Here is a 26,246-nt window from a genome sequence, read left to right as displayed (position 1 = left end):
TTTTCCCAAGACTGTTTTGGCTTCCCTGGTGGCTCAGATGGTAAAGAATCTGCTTGCAATGCAGGAGACACAGGTTCAATCCCTGGGTTGGGAAGCTACCCTGGAGAAGGGAATGGCTACCCACTCCAGTATTCTTGCCTGGATAATCCCATGGACAGAGAAGCTTGGCGGGCTACAGTCCATGGGGGTCACAAAGAGTTGGACATGACTGAGTGACTAACTCTTGGTTACTCTAGGTCCTTTGCATTTTCATATGAATTTCAGGATCAGATTGTCAATTTCTGAAAAAAAAGATAACTGGGAATTTAATAGGGATTGTGTTGAATCTGTGGATCAATTTCAGGAATATTATCAATATTAAGATTGCTGGGAAAAATATCAATAACCTCAGATACGCAGATGACACGAAGAACTAAAGAGCCTCTTGACGAAAGTGAAAGAGGTGAGTGAAAAACTGGCTTAAAATTCAACATTCAGAAAACTAAAATCATGGCATCCAGTCCAATCACTTCATGGCAAATAGATGGGGAAACAATGGAAACAGAGAGAGATTTATCTTTTAGGGCTCCAAAATCACTGCAGATGGTGACTGTAGCCATAAAATTATAAGACGCTTGCTCCTTGGAAGAAAAGCTATGACCAACCTAGACAGCATATTAAAAAGCAGAGACACTTTACCAACAAAGGTCCATATAGTCAAAGCTATGTTTTTTCCATAAGTCATGTATGGATGTGAGAGTTGGACTATAAAGAAAGCTGACCGCCAAAGAACTGATGCTTTTGAACTGCGGTGTTGGAGAAGACTCTCAAGAGTCCCTTGGATTGCAAGGAGATCAAACCAGTCAATCCCAAAGGAAATCAGTCCTGAATATTCACTGGAAGGACTAATGCTGAAGCTGAAACTCCAATACTTTGGCCACCTGATGTGAAGACCCTGATGCTGGGAAAAAACAAAGGCAAGAAGAAAAGGGGAGGACAGAGGATAAGATGGTTGGATGGCATCACTGACTCGATGGACATGAATTTGAGCAAGCTCCAGAAGCTGGTGATGGACAGGGAAGCCTGGCATGCTTCAATCCATGGGATCATAGAGTTGAACATGACTGGGCGACTAAACTGAACCAATATTAGGCCTTTCAATTCAGAAACACAGGCAAACTTCCCATTTATTTAGAGTTTCTTTAATTTCTTTTAATGAAGTTTGTAGTTTTCAATGTACAATCTTACATTTGTTAAATTTATTCCTAAGCATTTTATTCTTTTTGATGCTGTTATAAATGAAACTGTTTTCATTTTCAGATTGTTCATTGCTAGCGTATAGAAAAATAATGATTTCCCTATGCAAGTTTTCCCTCATAGGTGCCCCAGGGCACAGACCCATTGTTGCTACTGGCTTTTCCTAAGTTATACACCAAAGACTCCAGAAGGCTTTTCCTCGAAGAGTCAACCATGTAGTGCCCAGGACGCTGGGGCAGCAGCTGGCTCCTAAAGAAGGTCCATGACTGTGGGCACCTCTGTCTCCACCCTCCATGGTTGTGACGCCACCTGGCCTTCTCTTGCATGTTGGACAAAGGATGAACCACAAGAGTTTCTTATCATCACTTTCAAATGAGGGTTTTTCTCAAAATAGCAGTTACTGCCAGGGGAAGGGAGGGCAGTTTTATTCATTTCTACAGTTTATACTGAACCTTTTGGAATTATTGTTTTTCCCAAATTTTTCTCTGGCAGTGGATGTGTCATTGAGCCAGCCATCCCCCGAAGCCTTAGTACCCCAAGCTGCCAGCCAGGAGGGGGTCACTACCCTCCCAGAGCTTCTCTTGGCTCTCTTTTAAAAGTTCTCCAACAAATAGGATTCTTGCTGGGAAAGGAAGCTTGGTTAAGAAATGTCAAATATGGCTTTATAAATAAAGTCCTGCCCTGTGATGAAGTGGCCACCCTAGCCCAGAGAGATGCTCAGAATTGGATACGGATGAGAGCAACCTGCCTGTGCTGACCCCGGTGCTCTGCCCCAATCACCTCGACCTTCTGGTTTCAGCAGATGTCCCTAGATGGGCTGAGCCATGTGCAGTAAGAACACAGATTCTAACGGATCCCCTGAGAAGCTATATTTCTTGATTAGAATTCTGAAATTGTATATCTATAAATATATGTTTATTAAGTGAAAAAAAGAAAAATGATTTTTGTATATTGATCTTTGCTGAAGTCATTTATTAGTTCTAATAGTTTGTGTGTGCATATTCCTTAAAATTTTCTGTACTAGATCATAACATATGTGAATACAGTTTTATTTCTTTTTTCCAATCTGGTTGGCTTCTTATTTTTCCTGCCTAATTGCCCTGGCTTGAACCTCTAGCACAATGTTGAATAGTAATAGCTAGAGTGAGTGTACTTGTCTTGTTCCTGTCCTGTTTCTGATCTTGGAGAGCATCAAATTATTCATCATTAGTATGATGTTAGCTGTGGATTTTTTGTAGATGACCTTTATATGGTTGAGGAAATTCCTTTCTATTCCTAGTGTACTGAATATTGTTATGACAGTGTTGGATTTTGTCAAATGCTTTTGCTACACCTATTGAAATGATATGACTTTTGTCTTTTATTCCATTAATATGGTGTATTACATTATTTTATTTTCATGTGTTAAACAACCTTGTACTCCTAGGATAAATCTCACTTGGTCAAGATATATAATCCTTTTTACATGATTTATATGTTGCAGAAATCTGTACCCACCTTGTGATGCTTTCATCTGTTTTTGGTTATAGGGTAATACTGGTCTCATAGAATGACTTGAAAAGTGTTCCCTTCTTTGGTATTTTCTATAATAGTTAATGAAAGATTAGTTAATTCTCCTTCAGACATCTGGTAGAATTCACCAGTTAAGTCATCAGTGCCTGGGCTTTTATTTCTGGGAAATTGAATTTATCCATTTAAGTTCTCTGATTTGTTGGCTTATAATTGTTCACAGTATTCTCTTACATAATCATTATTTTTGTAAGATTGGTAGTGATATCCCCTATTTCACTTCTGATTTTAGTTATCTGAGTCTTCTCCCTTTTTTGGCTTGGTCAGTCTAGCTAAAAGTTTGTCAGTTTTGTTGATAACCAACAACTTTTGGCTTTGTTGATCTCTATTGTTTTGCTATCCTCTATTTCATTTATTTTCACTCTATATTATTTCCTTCTGTTTGAATTTAGTTTGTCCTTCTTTTTTTAGACTAGGTTATTGATTTGAGATTTTAGAAAAATAAACATTTATAGCTATAAATTTCCTCTAAGTATTGCTTTAGCTGTATCCTATGTTTTGGAGTGTTGTGTTTTCATTTTCAATCATCTCAAACTATTTTCTAATTTTCCTTGTGACTTCTTCTGTGACCTATTTGTTATTTAGGAAAATGTTGTTTAATTTTTACACATTTGTGATTTACCCAAATTTCCTTCTGTTGTCAATTTCAAAGAACATACAGTGTTTTACTTTAATCCTTTTAAATTTATTAAGGCTTGTTTTATAGTCTAACATATGGTCTACTCTGGATAATGTTCCATGTATACTTGAGAAAATTGTACATTCTGCTTTTGTTGAGTAGGATGTTGTACAGATGTCTGTTATGTCAACCTGGTTTTCCCTGATTCTCTTAGAGGTGAAGCAGGGCAGTTACTTCAGATTATAGCCTAACACTCCATTTCGACCTAACCTTGCCTCTGAGGCCAAGATGTTATTGTGCTTCAATGATAATAATAGCAGTCAATATGTATATAACAGATCATCTGTGCTAGGCACTCTACATAAAATCATTCATTTAATCCCACCACAGGCTCACCTTTGTACTCCAAGCAGTTGCTCCTCTGTATAAGTGGAGTTCCCCTCACCCTGTCGGGTCTGATTCCATTCATTCTCAGACTTCTTTTCCTTCTGTCCCTTCATGCAGTTACAGCAACCACAGGGGTCATGACTTTCAGGAGGTCTGTCTTCTGGGTATTTGTTTCTTCTGACTGCATCAATGTAAGCTGCAAAACAACAGTACCTCCATGAAGGTTCACTCTGACCTGCAAATCAACTTTACTACTGGCCTTAGCTATCTGGGAGGCTGCCTGTAGGCCAGTGAATATTTGAGGGCCAGGTTAGTGGTGTTATACTGACTTTTACAGATCCAAATCCATACAAAGCAGAAGAAACATCATCCTTGAGAAAACAATACAGAAATCACAGAAGCAATCATGAAAAACTTTTAATGTCAGAAACATGAAGCATTAAAATGTCCATCATCCCTATAGGCATGAGCCAGCAAATAATCTTGATTCAGGGCCAGTAAAGACACTCCAGAGGGATCTGCCCAATACCTTGGATTTAGGGCAGCACTGGGGAAGTCTATTTCTCTGTGGTTCATGGTCAGAAGAGAATTGTTCATAACATATTATTTTTTGTTGCAATGTTTTCCACCACTAAGATTTAAAGTAGAGATGAGTTCAATGTTTAAATGGTTATAGAACTAATACGTACAAGACATTTGGCTAAATAGATCAAGGAGATGTATCAGTAAGACCTACTCCTGACCTCAAAGAGGTTACTGTTTAAAGGGAGAGGATTTAATTAATCAAATTAATTAATTAATTGACTAGCAATATAGTCAAAGAAGGCAGAATGCTCATGTCCTGTTTAGAGGATCTGGGTAAGACAAAAAACCCTTTTCTCCTGCTTAACATCTTAGTGACTACCTATTGCTCCATGTCAGATCTCTTCGCATGGGCCCAGCCTGTCTCTTTAGCTTCAAATCTAACCACAAGGTCCTCTGTACTCTACATTCTACCACAACAGTCCCCCTTCAGATCAGCAATGCCTTGTTTTCTCTGGGCCTTAGCACATGCTGTTCCTTCTGCCTGCAAAACTTTTCTCTAAGTAGGTCTGGCTAGCTCCAGCGCATCCTTCATGTCATCATATGTAATGCTTTCTTCATGAGGCCTCCTCTGAAACCCAGGTCGTGCTGAGTGCCTTAACAGTATGCCCCCCAAAACCTACGACCTTGGTGTGTAGCCCAGGACATTTTGGCCTTCTTTTGTAACTGACTGTTTACCTGTCAAACTCCCTCAGTAGACTAAGAGTTCTGTGGGCTCAGGGGACCATGTCTGTCAAATCCATAATGCAGAAGCATAGATATTGGTTCAGTCCACTTTGCCTGACTGTAGAATGGAATGGGCTGGCCTATCCGTCCCAGTGCTGGATGCAGGGACAAGATGAAACCCAGGTCTAGGGTCAGGCAGCCCAGTTTGGAGGCGAGGATAAGGACCCGGTAAGCAAGCTGCGGGAGACCGCGTTACTCCGCCCACCCTGGCGCGGGCGGGGCCTGATAGCTGCAGGCCCTGGGCGGGGCTGGGGGCCGGAGGCAACAAGTCGTCACAGGTGACTGTGGGTACCAAGCCGGGTACTCAGCTTGAGCCAACGCTCCTGGATTCCATATCCCGGTCCCCTGTCCTGGACAGTCTCCTACCTCACCAGGAACCCCACTCAGGCCCAGCATCTTCTTATAGGCCTCTTTTATCTTAGGCCCAGGATCTCAGCCCTTTCAGGTGCCATCAGGAGTCCCATCCCTATTTCTCCGAGACCCTGCCCTGTCCCACCCTCCGGCCAGGACCTGGTACCTTCCGTCCAGCGCTCCCCGCTGCCCAAAGTCGCTGCCATATCGGTTCCCAGTCAGCAGGTCTGCCGAGCCTCCCCCGCGCCCGAGGCTAAAAGAGAAGGGGGGCAAAAAAGCGCGAGGCATGCTGGTCATTGTAGTCCAATCCATAGGAAGTGCGACTCACTGGACTACAATCCCCGGGCTGCATTGCGCCAGGGGTCGCAGCTGCAGTGGTGTAAAGGGGCGCGACCCTTGAAAGGCCTGTGGATGATTGTTGCTGCCAGTTGACTGCTTTCCGGCTAGCGGCTCATAGCTGCTTGTGTGACAACTGCGGACAGAGCTTTTCCTCATCTGTAGTGTGGGGATAGTGGCTTCCACGCCTCATAACAGCTAGGAAGTTCAAGGAGACGCGATGAGATCCACTGGGAAAGACATTGCAAACTATGGGCTAGAGGGTGCCATTGTGACTATTTTTAGCCTCAGGGATGTCCTTTTAAAATATACACTGACCCCTACACTGTGTAAAAATGCCTGTTTGGTCCAGGACAAGTTTTGGTGATGTTGAACCCAACTCTGGGAAGAATCAAGGGAATAAAAAGGTGAGAGTTTTATGTGGTTAGAAGGGAGCGTCTCTGGCATAGTTTCATTAGAGTGTCCAGTAAAAGTCAGGGGTAGAGAAAGAAGAAAAAGGCTGAAGTCTCCATCAGACATCCATCCCTGAAGTCTCCAGGGCCCCTCAGAGACTTCTCTCCTCCACCCCATTTGTTTACTGGGCCCATCCCCTTTTCCAAAGGACCAGGCCCTAGGAGATGAGTGAAAAGGAAATGAAGAATTATCCCTGAATTTCCCCATTCAGGTCTGCATGGAGCCTAGCGAAGAATAAAAGTGATTCTTAAGTGTCCTTACTGACTCATCCCTGCAGATGAGTTGGGATGGCCAAAAATCAGGTCTGCAGAAGTGAAACATGATCATGTACATCCCCAAACAAAAAATCACCTGGAATTCACTGAGATCTTATAAAGACCAAATAAGTTATGTCAATTATGATATCAAACAGTAACTGCTTAGGTAGTTGGGGTGGAGTGGGGAGATGCACAGCCCTAGACACAAACTGAAAGGGTAAATGCCTTCAGTTGGAAGCAGTTCCATCTCTTCCCTGCCCTGGGATACATGGCATCAGTGTGTACAGGGAAGGCTGGGTCCTGAAGAAGCCACTTGTGCTCTTCAGACAAGGGGTCTGATCAGGGACTCCTTTAGGTAGTCAAAGGAAGTTTATTTGGTTTAGGGAGGCTAGACAGACTACTTTAGAAGATGGACAGGGAAAGGTGGAATATGTCTTGAAGTCCAGGGCCACTGAACTAGAGTCAAAGATGTCAGAATACCATGAAGTCAGAGGTATCTGGTTGAGAATGGGGATGCTAGAGCATTATATGGGAGAAATTGGATTGAGAAGAGGTGCTATGAATTATGGGGCTACTTAGGAGTAGGGTCACACAGACTACTAACCAAACTGATCACATTGACCACAGCCTTGTCTAACTCAATGAAACTATGAGCCATGCCGTGTAGGGCCACCCAAGACGGACGGGTCATGGTGGAGAGTTCTGACAAAACATGGTCCGCTGGAGAATGGAATGGCAAACCATTTCAGTATTCTTGCCTTGAGAACACCATAAACAATATGAAAAGGCAAAAAGATAGGACACTGAAAGATGAACTCCCCATGTTGGTAGGTGCCCAATATGCTACTGGAGATCAGTGGAGAAATAACTCCAGAAAGAATGAAGAGACGGAGCCAAAGCAAAAACAACACCAAGGTGTGGATATGACTGGTGATGGAAATAAAGTCCGATGCTCCAAAGAGCAATATTGCATAGGAACCTGGAATGTTAGGTCCATGAATCAAGGCAAATTGGAAGTGGTCAAACAGGAGATGGCAAGAGTGAACATCAACATTTTAGGAATCAATGAACTAGAATGGATTGGGTGAATTTAACTCAGATGACCATTATATCTACTACTGTGGGCAAGAATCCCTTAGAAGAAATGGAGTAGCCTTCATAGTCAACAAGAGTCCAAAATGCAGTACTTGGGTGCAATCTCAAAAATGACACAATGATCTCTGTTCATTTCCAAAGCAAACCATTCAATATCACAGTAATCCAAGTCTATGCCCCGATCAGTAATGCTGAAGAAGCTAAAGTTAAACGGTTCTATGAAGACCTACAAGACCTTCTAGAGCTAACACCCAAAAAAGATGTCCTTTTCACTATAGGGGACTGGAATGCAAAAGTAGGAAGTCAAGAGATACCTGGAGTAACAGGAAAATTTGACCTTGGAGTACAAAATGAAGCAGGTCAAAGACTTAACAGAGTTTTGCCAAGAGAACGCACTGGTCATAGCAAACACCCTCTTCTAATCACACAAGAGAAGACTCTACACATGGACATCACTAGATGGTCAATACTGAAATCAAATTGATTATATTCTTTGCAGCCAAAGATGGAGAAGCTCTATACAGTCAGCAAAAACAAGACTGGGTGCTGACTGTGGCTCAGATCATGAACTCCTTATTGCCAAATTCAGACTTAAATTGAAGAAAGAAGGGAAAACCACTATACCATTCAGGTATGACCTAAGTTAAATCCCTTATGATTATACAGTGGAAGTAACAAATAGATTCAAGGGATTAGATCTGACAGAGTGCCTGAAGAACTATAGATGGAGGTTTGTGACATTGTACAAGAGGCAGTGATCAAGACCAGCCCCAAGAAGAAATGCAGAAAGCCAAAATGGTTGTCTGAGGAGGTCTTACAAATAGCTGAGAAAAGAAGAGAAACTAAAGGTAAAGGAGAAAAGGAAAGATACACTCATTTTAATGCAGAGTTCCAAAGAATATCAAGGAGAGATAAGAAAGCCTTCCTCAATGATCAATGCAAAGAAATAGAGAAAAATAATAGAATGGAAAACACTAGAGATCTCTTCAAGAAAATTAGAGATACCAAGGGAACATTTCATGCAAAGATGGGCTCGATAAAGGACAGAAATGGTATGGACCTAACGGAAGCAGGGAATATTAAGAAGAGGTGGCAAGAATACACAGAAGAACTATACAAAAAGATCTTCATGACCCAGATAACCACGATGGTGTGATGACTCACCTAGAGTCAGACATCCTGGAATGTGAAGTCAAGTGGGCCTTAGGAAGCATCACTATGAACAAAGCTAGTGGAGGTGATGGAATTCCAGTTGAGCTATTTCAAATCCTAAAAGATGATGCTGTGAAAGTGCTGCACTCAATATGGCAGCAAATTTGGAAAACTCAGCAGTGGCCACAGGACTGGAAAAGGTCAGTTTTTATTCCAATCCCAAAGAAAGGCAATGCCAAAGGATGCTCAATGAGTGCACAATTGCACTCATCTCACACTCTAGTAAAGTAATGCTCAAAATTCTCCAAGTCAGGCTTCAACAGTAAGTGAACCATGAACTTCCAGATGTTCAAGCTGGTTTTAGATAAGGCAGAGCAACCAGAGATCAAATTGCCAACATCCATTATATCATTGAGAAAGCAAGAGAGTTCCAGAAAAACATCTGCTTTATTGACTGTGCCAAAGCCTTTGACTGTGTGGATCACAACAAACTGTGGAAAATTCTGCAAGAGATGGGAATACCAGACCACCTGACCTGCCTCTTGAGAAACCTGTATGCAGGTCAGGAAGCAACAGTTTGAACTGAACACGGAACAACAGACTGGTTCCAAATCGGGAAAGGAGTATGTCAAGGCTGTATATTGTCACCCTGCTTATTTCACTTATATGCAGAGTACAGCATGTGAAATCCTGGGCTGGATGAAACACAAGCTGGAATCAAGATAGCTGGGAGGAATATCATTAACCTCAGATACACAGATGACACCACCCTTATGGCAGAAAGCAAAGAAGAAACAAAGAGCTTTTTGATGAAAGTGAAAGAGGAGAGTGAAAAAGTTGGCTTAAAGCTCAACATTCAGAAAACTGAGATCATGGCATCTGGTCCCATCACTTCATGGCAAATAGATGGGGAAACAATGAGAGACTTTATTTTGGGGGGCTCCAAAATCACTGTAGATGGTGACTGCAGCCATGAAATTAAAAGATGCTTGCTCCTTGGAAGAAAAGCTATGACCAACCTAGACAGCATATTAAAAAGCAGAGACATTACTTTGCCAACAAAGGTTTGTCTAGTCAAAGCTATGGTTTTTCCATAAGTCATGTATGGATGTGAGAGTTGGGCTATAAAGAAAGCTGAGTACTGAATTAATGCTTTTGAACTGTGGTGTTGGAGAAGGCTCTTGAGAGTCCCTTGAACTACAAGGAGATCAAACCAATCAATCCTAAAGGAAATCAGTCCTGAATATTCATTGGAAGGATTGATGCTGAAGCTGAAGCTCCAATACTTTGACCGCCTGATGTGAAGAACTGACTTACTGGAAAAGACCCAGATGCTGGGAAAGATTGAAGGCATGAAGAGAAGGGGAAGACAGAGGATGAGATGGTTGGATGGCATCACTGATTTGATGGACATGAGTTTCAGTAAGCTCCGGGAGTTGGTGATGGATAGGGAGACCTGGTGTGCTGCAGTCCATGGGGTCAAAAAAAGTCGGACACGACTGAGTGACTGAGTTGAACTGAACTGAACTAGGAGTAGTGTCCAGGTTCAAGAATGCTGGACAAGATTTGGGAAGCTGAGGCCTCTTGGAAATGTCTGGTACCTCAATGACCTTTCCCATTATCCTCTGAAACCTCACTTCTTCCACTTCTAGATGGCTCAGTGACTTCTAGATCAGTAAAAAATGGTTTAGCATTGCAACTTTCTCAGATATTACCATGCAAATATATCCTTCAGCTCATTTATACCTCAATTAACACTTCTGGGTGAATTTTTCTGTGACTGTATCACCAGGACTAACTTAGAACTCCAAATCCTCAACATTTAGAACACTTATGTGCCAGTTTTTGCTTAAGCACGCCAACCACACAACAAAAATAATTCCCACTGTCAAATTCAATCTCTGTTTGGTAAAAGAGGAAACTGTGGGCTTAAAGGGCTCAGGATGGAGGTGCTGGGGAAAGTAATCAGCAGGAAGAGTGACAGCACCTGAGAAGGATACAAGGGACAAGAACTTGGCAGTTCTCAAAGAAAGGGAGGAAGGTGCAGAAAGAAGTTCAGAGATGAGAAAGGACATCCACAAATCAAGGGAGAAACTGCTGAGCAGGGCCATACAATGTTTCCTAGGAAATTCAATAGAATTGAGTAGTACTAGTGTTCTTGCCTGGAGAATCCCAGGGACGGGGGAGCCTGGTGGGCTGTCGTCTATGGGGTCACACAGAGTCAGACACAACAGAAGTGACTTAGCAGCAGCAGCAGCCTGGCTTTGGGAATTTGTGTTCGAGACCTAGGCTGGGAGGCCTGTAGTAACTCTTCATCTGGTAAACCACTTCACCTAGAATCGGCCTCAACTTTTCTATCAGTTTCTCTACTTTTAGAAAAATTTGTTGAGCTCTAGTGAATTTTTGCTGGTGATACTGAGGTTTGCTGTGTGCCCTATATGATTGAGGTGCTGCTCCATCCAGCCCTGGAAGAAAGATACCAAATAAATCATCCCTCTGTTTGATGGAACCTGTGCTCCTGAGATGACTTGTCAGTTGACCTCCCATTGGGTGCAGGGAGAAGCAAGGGAAGGACACACAGCAACCAGCCCACCCCTACCACCTGTTCCTGCTTTGGAGTCTTGGAGTCCTATGTTAGAATAGGGAGGAAGCCGTCCAGTAAATGACCACCATCCTGTTGTCTAGACATCAAGGAAGAAATATGGGCTCAGGGAAGCTGCAGGGAAAGGCTATACTTGGATTTCCTGTCAGAGGTGGGGTCCTGTGTTACATAAATAGTAGCATTCTCCAGCAGAAACCCCTCTAATATAGCTTGCTAGAGAGCAGAATTCAGCATGAAGTGAATTCATCCTTAACCTCTTCCCAAAGGGTATTTATTTGACAACAGGAAAGTCAACTTGGCTAATGTGGTATTTCAATGTCAATTGCAGGGTAAAAGCTTTCAGTCTCTTGATACCAGTTCACCCCATCTCTCCCACATATAAATTCCTTAAGACTAACAGCTCATATTTGCATAACATTGTCCAGAATCGGGGTTGGGGGGGAAGTTTGTGGCTTTAAAATGCAAATGTCAACTGAGTTACCTAGAATGAAAGCATGTCCTTAACCTAACTGGTCCAGCATGATAAGGAACTGAACTAAGTCCCCCTCACAGTCAGAGTAACAATAACAATTCAAAAAGAATCTAGTACTTCTAGACATTGTTAGGTCACCTGGAGAGTTCTATCCCAGTGAATGGATTTTTGTACTGGAACTGGCTAGGAAGTCATGTGTTTTTTGCATTGTGGCTTAAATAAAATATATCAATTATTTTTTAAATGCTATAGAATTGCTGTCACATGTTGGGTAATCCAGGAAATAGAGTCTCTGAGATTTGCATGCTGAAGGTTTATTGGTGAGTGTTCCTAACATTAAGTTGTGTTTTATAAGGGAAGCAGAATTAAGCAGAGGGAGAGATTGATATAAGGAGTCCAGGTCTTCACCACTGCCTCCACCCCCAGCGACTGGTTATAAGTCAGCTATAGCCCTCAGCAGCCAACACTCCCAGCAGTTTAAGGTGAAAGGTCTTGATCCTGAAGTAGGACCTGGGTAGTGGTACTCCACATTATCTGCTGCAGTTGCCAGCTAGCCCTTTTACTTTCCAAGTGTCTTCACATGTACTATTCCATTTTACCTACCAAGCAGCCTGTGAGATAGGCAGGGCTAGGCCAGGATCATTCTTCTGCATTGATGCACACTAACACATAGGAGATCTAAGTCCCAGAGTCACCCAATGCTTGTCTCTGGCTCCCACCCAGAATGATCTCTGCTCAAAATATTGTGTTCATTTTCTCTTACATCTTGAGTTTACCAAATGTAGAATATAAGAACTAAAAAAGATAGGGAAGACCAAGTAGTCTACCCATCTCATTTTAAAAGTAAGAAAATAGGTTCAGAGATGAGGATGGTTTCACCCAAATCAAGTGCAAGTCTGCGGCAGAGCCCAGTCTTTTGACTAGGTTCTCTGCACTCACAAGCCAGTTTTCATGACCTCTGATGTACTGGGCATGGTGTACCACATAGATGCTACAGACATGAGCAGGTTACAGGCCCTGCCCTAGAGGATTTTACAATCCAGTCCATTTCTTCAGACCACTTTAATAGTTTCATCGAGACAAGTAGAGTGAAACTTTCTGTTCTAAGCTTTCTCTCTCCTGTTACTTCATAGAGTCTAAATCCAGAAGAAAATAGCATATGGTTGCTTCAGAATGGCTGATTTGTATTTTCTTGTGTTCTAAACTGCCATCAACCAGATGCTTATGGTGCTCCATGCAGACATACCCAGATGACTCTTCCATTGACTTTCCCCAACCAAGATTCACTTCCAAACCAGTGTCATGGTAGAGATTACTAAAAATGCAGATGACTTTCTTTTTCTCATTCTCTTTAAATGACTCTACCGTGTTTGTGAACCTTCATTCTGTTTCTCAGACACAGAAATCATAGCTGTGTGGGGCAAAGGGGGTAGATTTAGGTTTATGAAGTCGTAGGTCTATCCTTCCCAGTGCTATTCCCACCGGTAGGATGAAAGTGAATCACGTCTACCTGGGGCAGGCAGAGGACATTCGCCTTTATATTATTCAGCTCTTGTCACCAGAGTGTCTGAATCAAAATGCATTGTACCTCTCGTGTTCTCACTCTGCAGACAAACTGCTGACAATTGGTCACTGTTTATAGCTCCTTTTCTCTCCCTTCTATTGGAGTGGTTAGTCCTCATCACTACTTAATAAATAAAGTAAAACAAGGCAGACCTAATAAAACATTTTTTCCACTTCCCAAGTTTCTCAGAGAGCTCCCCACAGGGGTAGAAACTTGTGCACGTGCCTTACCTCCAAAAGGAGGCCCCAGAACTGCTTCAACACTAAGAAATACTCATGGGAGCATAGACCTTAAAAGAAATTAGACTGCAGGTCAGAAAATAACTTTAATGCCAAGGAAAAAGGATCAGTTCACTTTGTCATTTTCCTTGCTCTGGTTCTGTAGACTCCTCCTTCCTGTGACTCTGAAATGGCAGGGAGGAGCAGGCTGTGTTTCTAGGCTGACTGTCCACATGGGAAAGCTTCTCTCATACCGGCAGCTCCCTCTCAGATCTCCTTTCAATCTGGGAGTAAATGGGAAACAATAATTTATATCTGGTTCATTGCCTCTACCGATGCCATCACCTTCTTCCTTACAATCACAGGGCAGTTGCATCATCATCAGATCCATTGGGACCCAAGGTTGCTTTTAAAGAACCTGCAAAATAAATACAGAATGAGGATGGGTGAAGTTATTAGCCATGGTTGGGTAGAGAAAGAAGAGTCTGGGCCTTTGAGAATATCTCCTTTCTGGTTCAGGAAATAGAGCCTGAAAGGAGAAGGAAGGAACCAGGAAAAAAATGCACCTTCTCTGCTGAGGGGCATCCTTTGCTGTTATTCATGTTGATGTTCTTCATCGAGATAAGAGTGATGCTCTCTTTCTCTCCATTGGCTGTGGAACCACTGGGGAAGGAAGGGAACATGGGTTTTAGAGAGAAGGAGCCGCAGGGCATTGGGGGTCAAGGAATTGTTGAGGGGGGGTGTTGAAACTTAGATCTTTGTTTTGAGAAGCCTTTAGTTTGGTGGTAGACTGTCATCAAATGAGTATGTGCTTTGAAGCCCAAAGTTTAAATCTTAGTTTTAATCTTAGAGATTTAATGGGATTAAATCCATGGGATTCTCCAGGCAAAAATGCTGGAGTGGGTTGCCATTTCCTCCTCCAGGGGATCTTCCCGACTCAGGGATCAAACCCACTTCTCTCATGTCTCCTGCATTGGTAGGCGGGTTCTTCACCTCTAGCGCCACAACTTCTCCTAAGTCTTGTTTTTTTTAATGTGTAAAATGCAGAAATATTTCTAAGGACTTGAGATAATATTACAAAATACCTAAGACAGTGCTTGACACATACAAGGTATTCAGAAAGTGGCTCCTTAAATACATACCCTCTGTTTAAGGAGTATATTAGAATCTGAGTTCCTTCGCTTTTCATGAAGAGGTTAATAAAGACTTAGCCTTGGGGTAAAGGATTCCTTGGGTGTAAAGTCCATCTCCTCTCACTTGACTGTTTCCTTTCAGTTCCACCCCTATCCTGTCCACCCCCAGCCCTGGCCTCAGTGAGGCTGTCAGGACTCTGTGTTTGTGTGTGTGTGTGTTTGTGTGTGTGTGTGTGTGTGTGTTTTTGTGTGTGTGTAAAAAGCAGGAAGCATTGGTTCTCTCTTGGAGTGGAGGAGTAAGAGGTCAGCAGATGATTCTTTCCTTGCACTTCTAATGGTCTTACCTTTCAGAGAGCCCTGAACTCCCAGGTTTCTGGGGATCTGTAAAAACCCAAAGGCACAGGTTGGAGGCCACAGGCTGTAACTCAGAAGCCCAATTGGCCCTTCAAAGCCCACCTAAGTGGACCCTGCCCCCCATTTCTCATTTCCCCTGCATGCTGTTCCTTCCCTCAATTTCGGGCTGGGTGTCAGGCCTAGAGACTGGCTGTGGGTCCCTCATCAAAGAGAGGCAAAGAGGGCCCTGAGAGTCAGGGCAGGTACCTTCAGACTCCTTGTTCTTCTGACACTTAAACCTTAGACTGACGACACTGACCAGGACAATCACCACAACCACTAGGATGGCAATGAAGCTGATAACACCTGAACAGGGAAAAGAATGGGGTGAGGGAAAGGCAGAGGAAGGGACAAAAGAGGGCAACAGGAGTCCAAATTCCCTTCCCAGCTGAGTGCTGTTTATGCGGGTTCTGGGAGCAAAGTGAATTCCCCTTCACTCCCAAATGAATGCGCTCTCAGCCTTTATCCCTGGCCAAAGTGACCTCCACAGCCCACCCCATCCTCTCTTAAGAACATGGAGTCCAGCAGAGTCCAAAAGAGCTGAGTGGAGGGCCAGTGGAGGCTCCTTCCCCACCAGCATCTTCCTCATCAGTCAACCCTCCTGAAACAAATGGGCAAGATTTGAACTTGTGTTCCCAGACCCAGAGTTCAAGTCAGTTCAGGCATGAGCCTCCCACCTGCCACTCCCCATCTTCTCCCTCTCACCAAATGCAGCCACAGTGAGCACCGTCTCCGACGTGGGGCTGGGTGGGACAGTGGAATCTGCTGTCGTCCTAAAACTCATGTTGGGTGATGTGGAAGTAACATTGTGAGAGGTGTCTAGAAAGGAGTAGGGAGGGATGGGGGTATCAGTGGAGGGACTGACTCAGCCTACATGAGAAAGCCAGTCCCCTCCCACTTCCCCCAAGAAGAGGACTGAGGAGAGAACTCCCACAAAAGACACCCTCCCACCCTTCAGAACTGGGAGACATGGGATCACGGGAAGAGCACTGATGGTTGCTCATGTTCCTAGTTCCAGAGGACTTCAGAAAGTTCAGGATGCTTCCCCTCATTATGCTCTTCCCACCACACCCGTGGGGCCCAGAGGAGGGCTGCAGAGATAGGGAGCCAGACTGGGCTCCTAAAACAAAACATGGGGAGCCATCTATGTTTTACCAAATGTTGAACTGGGAGGAAGGAAGGGCACTGGATGTTTGTCCCCAGGCACTGACCTAACAAACCAGGCTGCCAGTTAATGGACACAAGTTTCTGATGCTCTTATAATGCAGTATGGTTGCCCATCTCTGCCCAGCTTCAACACATTTACTGCAGGCCTGATTGCAATTCCACAATTCCACTTCTTTATCCTCACCCACCCCCTGCCCCACCAAATAAGGTAGGAAGTATAAAAAAAAAGTCAAAGAGCAGAGGGCTGGGACAAGAGAAAGGGTCAGGGCGCTCTGCTCTGTGAGCACAGACAGGACATACCTCCGCTCATGCTGTTGCTGTTCCTGCCACTGCTTGGAACATCAGTGCCTGCACCATAAAACAGGGCCCAGATGGAAGGTACCCACCCACCGCTGGTTTTCTCCCATACTGCTGGGTGAAGGCCAACCTGCCCTGAGAAGCGTGTAGCCCTTTCCCAACCTTTTATGCATTCCCTTCCCTTCCATCATTTTGCATTTTCTTACTCCCCCCCCCCCGCACTTATCCCATCTATGTCTTTATAAATTCTGAGTCCAGGCTCCTTTTACCTTCACGGTGACCCATTCTAGCTCCATTCCCCCGACCCTCACCCCCAGGCCGCTCTAGTTGTCTCCCAAAGCAGGGTACCACTGGTGTGGATCCTGGTGTGAACCCTCACTGTGGGGCAGGACCCTGGGCCTCCTGAACGAGGAAGAAGGAACCCAGTCAGACATGACCCAATATTTTTCCACCCCCGGCCCTGGGTACTCACTGAGTCCTGACGTGTGTTTCTGTGACTGGGACCAAGTCAGTCCCGGAGAGGACGGCAAGTGACTGGCCACAGTGCTTGAACTCAGAGTCACAGCTTCCGTGGAGAACTGTGAGGGCGTCTCTGATGTGGCTGCAGATTAGGAAGCGTGTGTGGAGAAGGAAATGGCAACCCACTCCAGTATTCTTGCCTGGAAAATCTCAGGGATGGAGGAGCCTGGTGGGCTGCTATCTATGGGATCGCACAGAGTTGGATACGACTGAAGCAACTTAGCAGCAGCAGCAGCAGCAGTGACCTGCTTAGGGCCTCAGCCAGCATGTGACCAGGGAGGCTGTTTAGTCCCAAACCGGCCTTCAGTTCCTCTGGGCCTTTACCTTCGCAGTGCCCTTTGCCTGCGGTATGCCCTACCGCCCTCCAACCCACAACCTCCATCTGACTGACTCCTTTTGGGGCCTCAGCTTCAGAGACCACTCAATCTGGGATGTCTGGCCCTACATCTGAAGTGGTTGATGTTGCCTGGGTTCCCATAGCACCTTTGACTTATGCCCATCACAGCCCTTCCCCGCCTCCTAACTGTCAATGTGAGGTCCTATTTACTTGTCTGGTCCCCTACCACTCTGTATTGTCCTTTAGAGCAGACTCCGTGTCTGCCTCATTGTTGGACCCTCTCTGGATGGCATCTATAACCTAAGCAGCGGGGTACCTGTGGTCCAGGTGCCAGACAGAGGGCTTAAGCTGTTGGCCTCTGTGGAAGGACCTGCAAATATAGGCAGAGGGCAGTTGGAGGCTGGACAGGTTTGGTGATGCCACCACGCTCCCTAGCCCACCCAAGAACCCTTGGGCTCCAAGCAGGTTTAAAGGGCTGGGGAGAGGGCAAGGGGCAGGGCTTGGCCACTCAGCAGCCACACTCACTTGTTTCAGGAAAAGCTGGCTGTGTGGTTGAACTTCGACTGCTGAAGGCTCCTGAAACAGATCATCTGAGACTGAGGGTCCACTGCCTCTGACTGCTCTGTCTCCCTCTCTTCTTCACTAAGCTGGTGTTTTCTAGACTTTTCTCCCTACCCCACCCACCACCCAATCACGCATCTCTCTCTACTCTCAAGGCATGTGAGAGATTACTGCAAAACGGGCCTGCGCTCTTCCTTCCTTAGCACCCAGACCCGAATGACGGAGTAGGCCCTGTGAGCTGGAAGCTGCAGCCCGCAAGAGAAAGGAGAGCATACAGACTAGCTTGGTGAGCTTTCTGCCCAGTGCGCACCCTGGAGAACCCAGGCCTTCTGGCTTCCAGCCCCCTGCGCGAGAAGGCAGACACCCTGGCAGAGGGCTAGAGGATGTGACTCCAGCTATGGCACTGGCTTCCTCTGTGACTCAGTCACACTGTCACCACCGCTTCATGGTTCAGTGTCCCTTTCCGGTCTCTTCAACCCCACATGGGCTACATACAAACCTGACACGAGGACAGGGGAAGGTTGTTTCAAATTAGCAATACGTCTGAGGACAGAGGGCCAGTGACGGGACACGTCTAGACAAAGACCCACTCAGGCCTCTCACTGCAGCTCTCGCCACATTCCTCCGCTGTGAATGCTGCCATCCTGGCCTTGCCCCAAGGGAAGGGGATGACAGATGTGGTGAATAAGATGAAGTTAGGGGCTGGGCTTGGTGTCTGGGCTGTCTCTCTGTCCCTCCAGCTAGAGGCGAGGGCCTACACAGGAAGCAAGTTCTGAGGTACATACTGGAGGCAGGGAAATTCTAGAAGGAGCAACCAGGGTACTCTAACAGGTAGAGACTACTTGGGAAATGGTCACTATTAGCCAAGCCCAGGGAGGAGGCAACCATCAGGAGGCTGCAGCCACACGCCCTCGTTCCCTTTTGTGTGCTCACGCGTGTGCCTGTGGGCCTCCACGCAGAGGTCGTGTGTGCTGCTGCGCCCATACATGTGTCCCCTGTGTGTGCCGGACCTGAGAGGTCAGGTTGTGTTTGCTCATTTTCCACAATGAAATCATGCCTGAAACCTGTGAACAATGTGAAAGGAAAACATCGTGGGGAAGTGGAGCCGCCCAGCTGGGTTCCCGTCCTCCACTGGCTGGGCAGGGACTGCAGCCCCTGGCCCAGCCTCCTGCTCCCTCAGCCCCTCGTCAACAGGGAAGCACCAGGCCTGGAAGCCCCCGGGGCCCGGGTGAACAGAGGCGGCTAAGGGCCAGGGGCCCGCCCAGCCTGGGGCAGCCTGCTGGTCTGTTTATTTTCTTTAACCACTGCCTTTCTCCGTGAGGCTGTCACTCAGATGGAGAGGAATTAATTGTTTCCAAGCCCAAGCTTGCCCAAAGCCTGGGCCATGTTTTTCCAGGTCACCATCTCTCATAGCCCAATTCCCTCCTTGGGTAGGGGTGTCAAGCGGGGAGCTAAAGCTTCTGGGTGCCCCAGCCTAGAGAGAATTCTTCCCAGCTGATCCTGGGTGAACACTTTCAATCTGAGGCATGTCTATCAGTAATTGATAGACATGTATCAGATAGATCAATCTATCAGTTATTGATCAAGCATATCTAAGGTACCATCTTAGTTCTACAAGGTTATAACTTTGGTTTTTAGTGGGGAGGCACAGTTTACTGCCTTCTTGCACTTTTCTAGAAGCAAAACTAGTTAGAAGGAGTTTCAAAGTCACAGGCTCCAACTAGCAGTGGCCTGCTCGCTCTTTGTCTCCTGTCTCCCCTCCCCCAACCGGAACACTGTGTCAACAGTGGATTCCTCGCTGAGGAGAGGAGGGACCTGGGGAGCTTGTGTTCCTGCAGGCCGAGGTGCCTCAGACCACTGGGCACGCAAAACTGGAAGAACACTGACCACAGGAATTTCTAATTTTCTTGTGTCCTCTCCCTTATCCCTACCTGCTTCATTCCCTTCTAGGCTCTCTCCTCTCTGTCTTCACCACCACCACACTATGGTCCTCAGCAGCATAGTTAAGTAGTCAAAACCATGGATTTTGTAGACTGACGGTCTTGGGTTCAAGCCCTGATTCTGTCACTTACTGTCTGACCTGGGCCTCAGTTTTCTCTTCTTTAAAATGCAAGCGATTTTAGTAGCCCACCAGTGGTTGTGAGGATAAGAAAATGCACACAAAGCACTTAACACAGTTCCTGACAGCTCATGCTCAAGAAATTCTGGACATTTTAATTTTTGCCCCTTCTCTTAAATCCTCTAAGTTTCAAGTCTGCCCTGAATCTGTGTCTCCATAGTTGAGTCTCTCTGTGAGCCTGAATATCTTCGAAAGATTCTCCAGTCCAACAAAGAAGACAACAGTGACCGCTCTGAGATCCTGGGAGAAGCAGTTAGGATACTCAAAGGTGCTCCTGGTTCAGGTAGAAAAACGAAGGACATTCCCAGCCCTGGTGCTTGCCTGGGGCAGGATGGCAGGTGGGGAAGCTGGGAGAAGCCTAGGTTTGTGAAAATGTCCCCTCGTGAGTCTCACTTTTTAATTTCCTCCTCTGCCATTTCTGCAGTTTCTACAACCACCTAGTCCCCGAGCCTCGGGTCAAGTGAGTGACTCTGTCCTCCTGGGAGGGGTTGGGGTGAGGGGATAGGATTAGGATGATCGGAGTTTTACACTCAGTCTTTGGGCTTTCAGAGACATGTCTGACCTCTCCAGGAGACAGACTGTTGGAGTACTCAGGGCCTCTCACCCACCACCAAGAAAAAACCATCCTCCCTCCCCTCCCCGTCCAAATACTCTGGAACTTCCTTCTGCTGCTTTGAGCACACGCTCCTAAATCCTCAGCAGCGGGCTTGTGGAGGGTGGAGTGGGGGTGGGGAAGGGATGACCAAAGGGAAGTTTCTGCCCTGTGAGTCAGAATCTCCTGGATTTCTCATGATTCCCAGCAACTGCTCCCTAATTAGAAGACCCCTTATGAGCTACCTCACAAGTCATAAGCTACCAGAGCCCTGAGATGTTCCCAAGTCATTTCTTTGGGGGATGATTTCATCTGGCCCCCTAGATGAAATGTGTACAACTTCATGGGCAAATAGTTCTTTGTATCTAACCTGAGTCCTCATTGCTGTGATTTGACTGAAAAGTCAATAATTGGAGATCCTAGGTTGTTATTCCTCATATGAAAGAAGAAAAAAGATCACCTGTGAAGCCCAAGGTACAGACCATTTTGTGCTAGGACAGCCTGGACGGAGCTTTCCAGCTTGAACCTCATACCAAGACAGTCACTTCCCACATTTCAGGGGGCTAGCCACTCTGGGGAGCCCAGTTCTCCCTGGAAAGTTTCCCACCAAAGCATCTAAGAATATCTCTATTTTACTGCTGCCTGGGAATGACCAGCTCCCCAGCCAAGTGATCCCCTTCATAACAAGGCTCTGGAATTTCCCTCCGGGAGAGTGAAGCCCTGGATGGAGAGCCTGCGTGCTGTGTGAGTCTCAAAGGAGGGACAGGTGCCCAGAACTGCTGGCCACTGGAGAGGAACTGCTGAAGGACGGTGGTGGGTGCCTCTTACCTTGAAGCAGGAGGAAGCCCAGGATGGCCCAACGCAGCTGTGTTTCTCTGATGCTCCCCATGTCAGCTAGGTCTGCGAAGGGCAGGCAGCCTCTGAGTGGAAGCTCTGTCCATAGTGGAGAAGAGAGAGGGACTGCTGGGGCGGGGTAGGGGGTGGGGGCCGGCTCTCCAGGAGCTTCCTGTCAAAGAATAGAAGGAAACAGATTGGGACTGGCTCCAGGGGCCCTGCTCAGTCAGGCAGCCCAGCTGAGGATGTAAGGCCGAAACAGCAGCGCCTGCGCCCAGGCTCCTCGTGGCCTTGGCTAGGGCCACGTGGTCTCCGCCAGGACCTGGGCACAAAAGCCAGTGATGGCGACCTGGCCCCGCACCCCTTCTCTTCCCTCTGCAGGGGTCCATCTGTCCCTCCACACACCACCTGGAGGTGTCCTTGGAGTATCACTCTGTCTCACTGAGCCCTAAAGTTCAGCCGCCCACCTCTGTAGACTGAATTCTCTACACACCTCTCCCTCCTCAGGGCTCCAGATCCAGCTGGGACTCCTTGCATCTTTCAGGGAGGCATTACAACATTCTTGTTATTCTGCATAGAAAAACTAAAGGACCACGTTCTAAGCATCCCTCCCTCAGCCCTCCCCTCATGTTGGGGTCAGGTGTTCCCTGTGCTCCAGCAGCACCCTGTCCTTATCATCCAGCCAGCCAGTTGCACTCTCTCTGCAGGTCAAGTCAGAAACCCAGTGACCAGCAGCTTAAGTGAGCTTGGAGGTTGAGTGGGGTCCCTAAATGTCAGCATGTGTAGCAGCTGGGCTGAGAGACAAGGAATCAGGAGGCTTATCTTCTGGGATCAGATCACAGGGTGAGAGGAGTTCCTAGGGGGTCTCCTGGTCCCTAGACTAGAATAAAGGGTGCTGGCTGCACAGTGAGGAACAGATTGAGGGATGTCTGGTCCTATGGAGTTAGTTGGGAACCAAAATTATCCTTTATAAACTGTTTCCAGAGAGAGGCGAGATTAGTGGGCACTTCTTATAACTCAGAAGCATTAAAGCACACACATTCACAAATGAAGTTATAGACAAATGCAAACAGACCTAACAAAATTCATACTTTTAAAAACCAATGAAGAAAAAGCACAAAGAGAGAAGAATGCCTTGCATGGGAACCATAAATATCAAATTCAACAAGATGATTATCCCTAGGGTGAGAAGGAGGGGAGAGGTAGGGAGTGAAGCTTCTATTTGTAATGTTTTAGTTCTTAAAATTCTTTGAAATAAATGTGACAGACTTTTGAGATGAATAGAACTGGTGGCTGGACCAGAGAGACTTAGTATATTATAGTCTTCACGTTTCAGTGTGCTTGAGAAATTGCTTTAAAAAAAAAATCAAAGGATAATGACTTCAGGGAATCAGTTGGGATGTAGAGCCGGCAAACTGGGGGGCGGGGGTGGGGTTAGGGCAAGTGTTTGGGATCCGGTGGAGGAGGGATGAGCAGGCAGACTCAAGCTCCTGAAGGTGGCAGGGGACGTGAAAGGAGGTGCCTAGGAGTAAGATCAAAGCACTGTTAGAGTTGAGGGCTGGGCTCAGGGTAGTCCAGATGTTCAAGGAAGTGAAAGCGTGGGAGAGAGCAGTAAGGGTGTGTACGCAGAGGGTGTGTGCCCTGTAAGCCCCATAGACGTGGCAGCTCCGGGTAGGGACCCAGCTGAGGCAACAGGCTCTCCTTTGCCCTGCTGGCCGCCAGTCCCAAGAGAGCCTTGCACAGCCGGACAATGCATCAGGTAGATTCTCAGCTCACCCCCTTCTGCCAGACTGGTGAGACTCCCCCAATCAAGGGGTCCAAGTCTTGCACCAGCCTATGCTTCCCTTTTCCCCCTGTACATCTGGAACTGCTTCCCCACCCCCTACCCTGGGAGCTCTGTGGTCTGGACCCTAGAGAGTGCAAGATTTTCAAGCAGGGGAGGTGAAGTAGGTATTACGCTTTAAAGATGCCAAAGGACAGGTGCTGGGTATGGGTGGGGTGGACAGTGTGACTCAGGAACTAAAGGGAGTGGGTTTGTCCTGGCCAGCCCTCCCTGGACCCCAGTTGCCTACCCATGGGGATGGCCAGGCTGAGGCTTAGAGTTAGGGGAGGGTCAGGGTCTCCACCCCAAAGGCTGCTCCTCATGGTCCAGCTGGGGAAGGGAAGACCAGGGGGAGAGTTTTTTGAGCCTGTGATAACCTTGCCAGCTCTGGGGCCTACGGTTTGGAGATTTGCTACCTTGATAGTAAACCCCATCACCACCCAATACTTAGCAGGGTAGAGACAGACAGAGGTAGGGATCATGACCCCTAGCTTTAGGCAGAAGAATGCTGGGACCCTGAAAGAGATAGAGGCTGGCAGGGGGTTTCTAAGTCCATCTTGGACTGAACCAGGAATCCCCAGTGAGTGTTCCATACCCTACAGCGCCCCCCACAACCTGATCTGGAAGTGGATATTGTGGGGTGAGGTATAGCTCTTACCTCCCCCAAGCCTCTGGGGTTCATGCCTCCTCTTCCTCTCTCCCTCCCCTGGAATACCAGCCTTCTTCCTAAAATGTAGGTGGGGAGTAGTGGGAACCTAAGAAGCTGGACACAATGACCCCCTTTTCCCGGGACTGTAAGGAACAGTTGCTCACTGACCCCTGGCCAAGACATGGGAGAGCAGTCCAAAATGTGCTGGGACTCCTGACCCAAGACGTTAGATGTATTTAGGAATTTTGCTGGAGACCTGGGAAGAGAGATCAGTGGGAGGGGACTTGGTGGGGGGAAGAAGGATAAGCTTTATATGCTAGGCTGTAGCAAAGCCCCTCTCTTTGTCCCTTTCTGAATGACTTTGTCTCCTGATCTCTGTTTCATGCCCTGTTTGTTTTTCTGTGTTTATCTTCACTTCTACCTCTTCATCTCACTCTCCTTGTATCTCCCTTGCCATGTGTTTGTCTCTATGTTTTCTGTCTCTGCAATCTCTATTTCTCCACGTCTTTACTGTCTCTCTGTCTCTGTTTGTCTCTCTCTCAGTTCCCTTTGGGTGTCTATCTCTCTCTCTCTTGGTCTTTCTCTGTGTGTACATGCCCATGTCACCCGCTCCGTCTACCGCTTCCCTCCCAGGCTGGCCACCATCCGTGGCTTTCTCCAGCTGTCAATGGCTCAGCAGGGCAGGAGCCCCAGAAGCAGCTTCCGGAGGTGCTGGGCGGGGCCTGGGAACCTCGTCCAGGGGTCGGGCTGCCCCTGCTCACCATCATCGTCGCTGTCTTTGTCTTCCTGGCAGTCTGCATTGTGCTGGCGGTCCACTTTGGGCCAAGGCTGCACAAAGGCCATGCCACTCTCGCCACAGAGCCACCATCCCCAAAGCCAGAGGGCGGCATCTACCTCATCCGCTGGCGCATGCTGGGCCATCAGGACAGTCACGAAGACGCCCAGCGGGAACCTCCGGGCCCTGACTCCCACCCTGTGCCAGATGGGCCCAGGTTCAGCATCGATGAAGTCACGTTTCTGTAGGAGGGAGACTTTGGAAAGTTGGCCTCAGCTGTGTCAGAACAAGAAACTGGACAGAGTAGTGTATGCTAAGTTGCTTCAGTCGTGTCTGACTCTTTGCGACCCTATAGACTATCACCCACTAGGCTCCTTTGTCCATGGGATCCTTCAGGCAAGAATACTGGAGCGTGTTGCCAAGCCCTCCACCAGGGGATCTTCCCAACCTGGGGAATGAACTCGAGTCTGCCTGTGTCTCCTGAATTGCAGGGGGTTCTTTACACACTGAGCCACCTGGGAAGCCCGGACAGAGAAGTAGGGCAAAAGCAAACCGGGGCTTGGGCCTCAGAGCTTCAGAAGGACACACCTGGACTCACTGGAGCTGCCCTCTCAGCAGAGTATTTGTAGAAGAAGCCCTGTGAGGACCAAAATAATAGAAGCAACTTGAGAGCCCTGCCCAAAAACACGCTGCTGTGAGCGTTCCCAGTGCCCAAAGCCACTCTAACAAACCTACCCCCTCCTCTTCAGGAAGCACCAGACCCCTAAACCTCCTCCTCTGAGTTCCTACTCACTCCTCAACTCCTTATATCCCCTTTTGGCATCAAAGTGAGTTCGACTGGGAAGATTCCACCATCCACCCCACCCTTGTGTAAGGACGTCAGAGGTTCCTGGTGGAGGCCCTGTCCCCATAGCCCCCAGGTCCTGTGAGGGCAACCAGAGAGAGCCAAGTCAAAGAACCTAGGGATCTGCCTTCTCTTGGACTCGGGAAAGGAAGGCAGATCCACTGCCCTTCACTAACTGAGCGATGTCCCTTTGGCTGTCAGGTCTCCGCCCTTGCCAACTGCCAAGGGCCCTAAAAGCCCTAAGCACCACTTGCACGTGTGCGCGCTGAGTCGCTTCAGTCATGTTCAACTCTTTGCAACCCAATGGACTATAGCCCTCCAGGCTCCTCTGTCCATGGGATTTTCCAGCCAAGAATACTGGAGTGGGTTGCCAAGTCCTCCTTCAGGATATCTTCCCGACCCAGGGATCGAACCTGCATTTGTTATGTCTCCTGCATTGGCAGGCAGGTTCTTTACCACTGATGCCATCTAGGGAGCCCACTTGTAGATTCCCAAATTGTTTTTGAATCACCTCCACCATCTTGGGGCAATACTCTATCTCAATTTCCCAGGATGGGGTAGGGGAAATTGGGGGGCTTCCATTAC

The 26,246-nt window shown here is 47.0% G+C and overlaps 3 protein-coding genes across 3 annotated transcripts in view; 1 reads left to right on the top strand and 2 right to left on the bottom strand.

Moving 5' to 3' along the window:
• DNAJC18 (DnaJ heat shock protein family (Hsp40) member C18) overlaps positions 1 to 5,760 on the bottom strand; it is a 29,935-nt gene extending 24,175 nt beyond the window's left edge. The window contains exons 1-2 of the mRNA XM_055430503.2: positions 5,637 to 5,760; positions 3,821 to 4,007 (exon numbers count right to left, since the gene is read on the bottom strand). Of these exons, the coding sequence (XP_055286478.1) occupies positions 3,821 to 4,007; positions 5,637 to 5,676 (227 nt within the window). The 5' untranslated portion in view covers positions 5,677 to 5,760. The remainder of the gene's footprint in view (positions 1 to 3,820; positions 4,008 to 5,636) is intronic.
• Positions 5,761 to 13,707: 7,947 nt separating this feature from the next.
• ECSCR (endothelial cell surface expressed chemotaxis and apoptosis regulator) lies at positions 13,708 to 21,719 on the bottom strand. The gene is made up of 10 exons (XM_055430822.2): positions 21,566 to 21,719; positions 17,991 to 18,041; positions 17,782 to 17,835; positions 17,082 to 17,210; positions 16,613 to 16,660; positions 15,851 to 15,964; positions 15,353 to 15,451; positions 15,097 to 15,133; positions 14,186 to 14,282; positions 13,708 to 14,037 (listed from the first exon to the last, which is right to left on the bottom strand). The coding sequence occupies exons 1-10, from the start codon at positions 21,624 to 21,626 to the stop codon at positions 14,029 to 14,031; spliced, it is 699 nt and encodes a 232-aa protein (XP_055286797.2). The 5' UTR covers positions 21,627 to 21,719; the 3' UTR covers positions 13,708 to 14,028.
• A 1,516-nt stretch (positions 21,720 to 23,235) lies between these two features.
• On the top strand, positions 23,236 to 25,476 carry SMIM33 (small integral membrane protein 33). The gene is made up of 2 exons (XM_055429650.2): positions 23,236 to 23,330; positions 24,676 to 25,476. Exons 1-2 carry the CDS (start codon positions 23,322 to 23,324, stop codon positions 25,063 to 25,065), a joined length of 399 nt encoding a protein of 132 aa, XP_055285625.2. The 5' UTR covers positions 23,236 to 23,321; the 3' UTR covers positions 25,066 to 25,476.
• Positions 25,477 to 26,246: the final 770 nt, after the last annotated feature.

This window comes from Moschus berezovskii, chromosome 8 (genome assembly GCF_049115385.1).
Source record: "Moschus berezovskii isolate FMDL1 chromosome 8, NW_MosBer_1.0, whole genome shotgun sequence".
Taxonomy (NCBI): domain Eukaryota; kingdom Metazoa; phylum Chordata; class Mammalia; order Artiodactyla; family Moschidae; genus Moschus; species Moschus berezovskii.
The sequence above is the reverse complement of the archived record's forward strand: the minus strand, read 5'-3'. Positions and strand labels throughout refer to the sequence as shown.

Excerpts from the sequence above, each read along its gene's own strand:
- ECSCR (XM_055430822.2), bottom strand. The coding sequence starts at position 21,626 with ATGGGGAGCATCAGAGAAACACAGCTGCGTTGGGCCATCCTGGGCTTC. Across the intron at positions 16,661-17,081 it reads GAAACACACGTCAGGACTCA|GCACTGATGTTCCAAGCAGT; the intron begins GTGAGTACCCAG and ends TTTATGGTGCAG. Across the intron at positions 15,965-16,612 it reads CAGCAACAGCATGAGCGGAG|ACACCTCTCACAATGTTACT; the intron begins GTATGTCCTGTC and ends ACTCCTTTCTAG.